Raw genomic sequence first — 6805 nt, 5'->3', positions numbered from 1 at the left:
TGAATGTAAATTACTAAGTGTTGGGAATATGAGCATTGTTTTATTACTGTTGGAAAAAGTGAGTGCTCGTATTCATTAAATTAAGTGTTGGGAATTGCAATGAGAAAATTTGAGAATAAAAATGAGAAGAGTTTTTCTAGAAAAGAATTTTATTTTAGTTTTGTTTTAGTATGGTTTTGATTGATATTGAAATGTTGTATTTGTAATAGTTATATTTTCTTCATCTTTAGCTTCTCATCTATAGATAGGCAGTTCCATTTCTAACACCCTTCCACTTGCGTGCCCCCACAAGGGATAATTATATACCCATTCGCCACCCAAGAAAATTGTCAAGTTGAAAAAAGCTGGGCAATATTTGATATCCTGGAAAAGAGAATGAACTTATTCATATTCAAATTACTAATCACTGGCAGACCTGTATAAGTTTGCTAAAATGTTAAAAACTGTTGTCGGCAGAATATTTACCCAAACAAATTATAGAGCAAAACAATGAGCTGGTGAGGGTTAAATATTTATCCAGATGTCAAAGAGGTGGGGTACGTCCCCCACGTAAGGCTTGGCAAAGACTATTTTTTTTCCCAGAATCTTGCCGTTAAAAATATTTTTTCATTTTCGGAGTTTATGAATCATTAGAGGAGTTTCTAATTCTCACGAGAAAATGAATTTCCGTGTTAAGAACCATCAGAATCGCATATGGTATGGAAATCTTTCTGTTGAATGCCCATAACTGTTATGCTGATATGGTCATATACAACTACCCCACATTCTTTCTAGAAAAAGAGGTTAACCCATCTCCGTCCCATGCCGGGATCCGTTATTGGTATGATACTATACGCAGCCAATTGAGAAGATTGTCACGCGGATCTTTGAGACTAGTGTAATCTCAAAGGGCAGATGATTGATCTACTGATCCCTTTGATCCAATTCGGTTGCTTAGGGCAGAATACAATGCCGACAAATCTTCGAATCGACCAGTCCAAGAATACTCCTTGCTAAGCCAAACGAGAATTCAATTGTCATGTATGCGCTCGTAAGTTTAGATTTTCCCCAAAATTAATTCAATTTCCGTAAAGTTTAAATTTGGAGCAATTGGGGACCCCCGAAATTTTCTAGCCGACCCACAATAGCCGTTCTCAAGATTAATTCACTTGAGATCCATTAATGTACAATCTTAAAATTGTTTATATAGATCAAAATCGTCTTAGTAGCTAAGGTTTCTAATCTTCGTTATGTCCCTTTATGGCTTTTCTCCAAGTTTGCAGTAAATTGACAGATATATTCTTCGCCAAGAGGTTTAAACATGATGCTTCGTTCGGTGTGGTAAATTAATCTCAACCCCATAAAAAATAAATTATTTTTTAAGTTTCTTTTTCCGAGAAAAGTTTTTCTTTTGTATTGTGGTTAGTATCGGCCATTGAAGACAAAGATGACAAACTTCAAAAAGAAAAAGCCCTCATATCACCCACCCCGAAAAAATAGATAAAGAGAAGGTCACTATACACTGTGGGGAACTTTGGGTGAACATAAGAAACTCCCCCCCCTTTTGACAAATATAAATACATTTAGAGATTTCCAAAATCTTCATATCAATTTTTTGTTTGCTCCCTCTAACCAAGTAACAATACTCATCACCATGTCTACATCAGATATTGAAAAAGAAGACTTCTCGAAAGTCGAAGTAGTCAGCTCTGAAGAAATTTCAGAAGAGCACAAAGCATATCTTCTTGCTAAACATGGAAGATACGATTTAGTTCCATTACCGTCAATGAATGATGACGATCCACTCAATTGGCCCAATTGGCTTAAACATATGCAATTAACAATGGTAGCTGTTCACGGTTTCTTCGGTACATTTTATGCTTCTGGTTTAGTGCCATCATTCGGGAAATTGACTGTAGAATTAGCAACTCCAACCCCTATGCTCGCTTATTTGACAAGTGCTCAGATTGTCATATTGGGTTCTTTTCCCATGATTTGGGTTCCATTAATGAATAAATACGGGAAAAGAAAATTATTGATCCTTTCAGTGTTTGGATCTATGTGTTTCAATCTCGGTGCAATTTTCTGTAAGACATATGGATCTCTTATGGCTATGAGATGTATGCAAGCCCTTTTTATTTGTGCTGGTTTAGCTGTTGGTGGGTCTGTCGTTGCTGAAACTACATTCGCTCATCAAAGAGGTTCCAGATCCGGTGTTTGGGCCCTATTGGTTAACTTGGGTACTATGTTGGGAGCGGTATTTATGGGATTGGTTGCACAACGTCAAGATGTTAAATATGTATTTGTTGTCTTTACTTGTATCGACTTTTTACAATTAGTTAACTATCTTTTATTTGGGAGAGAAACTCTTTACAACTATGCTGATCCTTCAAGAAATGAACCAAATAGATACAAGCAATTAACTAATTTCAGAGCAATCATCCCAGAACGTAAATTAAATGTTCTTACAATCATAGCTCCCTTCAAATATTTTGCTAATTGGAGAATCCTCATCGCTGCTTTAGCTTATGGTGTCTGTTTCATGCATGATAATATTGCCACTAATGTTGAAATTCCACAAGTCATGTTCGTTAAATTTGGATTAGGTCCACAAGCATTAGGATTACAATTTCTTGCATTCGTAATTGGGTCTATTATTGGTGAAGTTGGTGGTATCTTAAGTGACAAATTAGTTGCTTATGGTAGAAGAAACAACCGTGGTAATTCATTCCGTCTTTGGGTGACTTATCCAGGTTTCATATGTTCTATTATTGGTATTGTTCAATTCGGGTTTATGATAGATAAAGCCGTAACTTGGAGTGTTGTTCCGTTGGTCGGGTTGGCCATTAGTAATTTTGGTTTCCAAATTTTGACTTCTCCATTGATTGCATTCTCCATGGATACTGATCCAGTCAATGCAAGTCAAATTGCTTTGTTCATGACTTTTGTTAGACAATTCCTTGGATTTATTGGTCCTTTCTATTATCCAACTATGTTTGAAAATATGGGCTTTACTAAGGCTTATGGAACAATGGCAGGGTTAATGGCTGCCATTGGATTTGTTCCAGTTTTGTGTATGCATTTGTTTGAATCCAAGAAAGGAAGATAGTTGATCTGCTCTTCCCTTTGTATTTATTTATAGTCTAGGTATTACGACACTTTTTTAATCAACGGCTGATACATTTGAAGTCATTTTGTAGAATCACTTGTTAATTTCGAGAAAACTCTAAGACGACCTTGAAGCCATCTCTCTATCTACACCGAAATATATCTGACTTCTGATTTAGAATATACTGGTAATAACACTGCCAGACTGAAGACTTACAGAATCTAACTAATAGCTTTTCGGTCTTGGAAAGGGTTCCAAATGCGGAATGTAATCAGCGTCCAACATAAAAGATATCAACAAAGTCAAACGAATTAAGAAAATAGAGTATATCGACAAAGTCATCAAGTCAGTTTACTAATCTTTCAAGAGACAGACATTGGTCTAATGTTTGAATTGGACCGAGTTGACTATCAAATCAAATAGGGCATAGAGATAAGCATTGTATTAAGTATAAATATTTAAAAAAACTAGGTACGAACTAAACATAAAGAGACCGAAGACCATTCCGTGAATTATAACAATAATTCTTCATTCTCATATAACTTTTCATATGTATAAGTAACTTTCTTACCTTCTTTATATTCCTTCCAACCTCTTTCAACTTCTTCAAAAGCGTCATAACCCCAAAGGAAATCTTGGAAAACAGGATCAGCAAATCTGTTTGGACATCCATGGACAGGAGGATCCATAGCCATCTTTGCATCTCTAGCCACCTGACCTTCACCATCTACCATATGATAAATATTTTGACAATTGGTTGAACCTTGAACAACTTGAGTGGTTCTCCATTTACGCATTGATTCAGTCAATTCTAATAATTCATGGATTTGGGATTTGTCTTCAATACGGGCGAACAAACCAGCTAAGACTGTAGCATCTTCAATAGCTTGAGAGGCACCACTGGCTAAATAGGGTAAAGTGGCATGCGAAGCATCACCCAAGATAATACAGTTTCCGGTGGCATGAGTCCAGGTGGCCAATTCTCTTGAGTTTTGTAGACGCCATTTAGCAGTAGTATGAATCAATTTGAATAATGTTGATAAGGTTGGGTCCCAATCTTTAACGATGTCTAATAATTCTTCTTTGGAAGCTTCGGCAATCATGACATCTTCAGGTAAGGTATCTGGACCTAAGACAACGACGTTACAGGTCTTACCACCTTGTAAGAAGTACAACACAATGTGCATTGATGGGCCCCACCAAAAGGTAATATCTGGTCTTTTCCAGAGCAGTTCCAATTCAGGATATGGTTTCATTTCTTCAACATCAACTAAGGCACGATAAGCTAAATCCCCAGTATTATAAGCCAAATCTTCTTTACCCAAAATAAGAGAACGCAATTGTGATTTAACCCCGTCATAACCAACAATAACGTCACCACTGAAAGTTTTACCACTATCAGTTACACATGTTGAATTATCAAAATCAACAGAGACAACTCTAGCACTCAAGTGAACCTCAACCCCTACTTCATATGCTCTTTTGACAAGTGCAGCATGATAATCAGCACGATGTATGTGTAAATAATGCCCGTTGTATTTGTCAAGAGTATAAGGAACCAAATTCTGTTGAGATATTAAGTCCCCAGTATTCCATCTGCGAACAAGGATATCATTAGGGAAGATAGAAACATCTTCAACTTCTTTCAATACACCAAATGCATTTAAAACTTTGATGGATGGAGGAGGAATTTGAATACCAGCACCCACTTCACCTAATTCTTTTGCGGCTTCAAGAAGTAAGACTTTGTGACCAGCTAATTTAAGACCAATGGCAGCGGAAACACCACCTAATCCTGCACCTACAATAATGAATGTAAGTTCGATTGGGGCCCTTGGAAGGGTATGCTTTGGAATTTCAGGCATTACTTTCGGGGTAACTTGTTGGCTGTTGTTTGTAAGTTGAATTTTTGGAAATAGAGGTTGAACAGAGAGTAGATTATCTATAGTTTATATATCCCCGGAGGGGTAGTAAAAAAGATATTCTGGGGTAGGACGTTGTAGATTGCTTCTATTTGGTACGATTTTGTTTCGAGATCCACCGGTTAAGAGTTTATAAGTTTCCCCAACGTTGCTACTATCGCATAGAACACTAGAAATTTGCAAGCATCCCCTCGGAAAAACATTTAACAGGATCAATCGATTCCCTAACTGCCCCTCATAAGTTACCAACATCAACAAAAAACTGTCAACGATGATCTTGCAAGAAAAAAAACACCAAAGTTAAAAAAAAGTGGAGTCTAAAAATAGTTGGATTGAAAAATATTCCCATGGAGCAAAGAAAAATTTCTGATAAATTTATACCCGAAATATGTCGATTAGATTAAGCGAGAAGAATTACGATTTAAATTCGCTTATTAAAATTAGATCAGATGTTGCAAAAAAAAAAAAAAATTAAAGAAAACATCGAGGTGGGGTAAAGTGCGAATTGCTGTTGAAGTATGTTATTTTTTATCTCAACGGTGAGAATCACACTTAGACAAGCTTGAAATCCAAGGTTAGGCTTAACATCTAGATGCATAGCATGATAAACTCAATAACTGTAAATGATAACAAAGCATCCCAATTATAACTGGAGTTCCACTATCGAATACCCTAATCTTACCGGATGCATGTCACAATCCAGGTGGATAAGTTATTATTGTTTTCGCTGTCTATTGAACAGTATTTAATGCTATTCTCCTCAGTTCTTGGCGGAAAACTTCGTGCATTTAATACAATATTCTCCCTAAGTCATCTGTTTCTAGATTAAACTTACTTGCCATTCTTCCTTGTTCCTTTTCCCCACAAACCCCTCCACAAATAGAAGATATGTTAAGAATTGTAATGGAAGTTAAAGAATAACCTTAGAGAATAACCGTAAAGAATCTGCGAAAAATTAAATAATCGGAAATAAACTCTCAGTGACAGTAGTAGCTCCAACGTCCCTCACTGTATTAGTAATGAATTTGAAAAAATGTGCCAATGCTATTTTAATTTTCTTGGTTGCAACTCGTAAACAATCTTCCGGTTTTGTGCACAGAATAACATTAGACTACGTGACCTTGATTATTGTCTGCCAATTTGTGTCTGAGACATCGGCAGTGACGCACGACTGAAATGTACAGACGCCTAATCAAGCGTCAATCATGCATCATTTTAAGTGAATTCTATTGTTAAACCCCAAACATGTAATTTTTGCAATCTCTTCAATTTCTTGTCCATACTATCTAAGAAATTTACCAAACCTGAAAAAGAACAATATGAGCCGAGCTTTTTCCACCATAAATCTACAACACGGCTATTTCCTAGAAGAACCCAAAGTTTTCTATATCCGAAAATAACTTGCGTTTATTGCCTGAATGAAACCAAAAATTCATTCATCTCTATTGCTATTTGGAACCAAACCATATGTTATGAATTGAAAAAAAAATTATGGAATTCGATTTCCATAATAGACTCAGTTTGAGGTCAACAATGGTGTCGTAGGAAGAAATGCCAATGAAAAACCAGAAAATCCCAACTATCTATAAGTCAGTTTTTGTTACACGTGAAAAGAACGACTCCCGGTAATAGGTAAAAGTCCAAAACAGTGACAAGACAGTTAGTTGGGGTATTGCCGTGCAAGGGAAATAAATTTTCAACAAAAATGCCAAGCTGGTGATGCATAATACGGCGGAGATCGACGTCACTGCCATGAAAATTGAAAAGCTTTTTTATTGCATTCGTTTCGGGGGTC

General features: G+C 36.4%; 2 protein-coding genes across 2 annotated transcripts; one reads left to right on the top strand and one right to left on the bottom strand. All coding sequences in view use genetic code 12, as the record gives it.

The window, feature by feature from the left end:
- Positions 1-1633: 1633 nt before the first annotated feature.
- On the top strand, positions 1634-3088 carry J8A68_006152 (uncharacterized protein; the record flags this gene model as incomplete). The annotated part of the gene is made up of 1 exon (XM_049410292.1): positions 1634-3088. The coding sequence occupies one exon, from the start codon at positions 1634-1636 to the stop codon at positions 3086-3088; it is 1455 nt and encodes a 484-aa protein (XP_049260576.1).
- Positions 3089-3600: 512 nt separating this feature from the next.
- Positions 3601-4953, bottom strand: J8A68_006151 (uncharacterized protein; the record flags this gene model as incomplete). The annotated part of the gene is made up of 1 exon (XM_049410291.1): positions 3601-4953. One exon carries the CDS (start codon positions 4951-4953, stop codon positions 3601-3603), a length of 1353 nt encoding a protein of 450 aa, XP_049260575.1.
- Positions 4954-6805: the final 1852 nt, after the last annotated feature.

This window comes from Hemisphaericaspora subhashii (assembly GCF_019202705.1).
Source record: "Hemisphaericaspora subhashii strain CBS 10753 chromosome Unknown scaffold220, whole genome shotgun sequence".
Taxonomy (NCBI): Eukaryota; Fungi; Ascomycota; class Pichiomycetes; order Serinales; family Debaryomycetaceae; genus Hemisphaericaspora; species Hemisphaericaspora subhashii.
The sequence above is the reverse complement of the archived record's forward strand: the minus strand, read 5'-3'. Positions and strand labels throughout refer to the sequence as shown.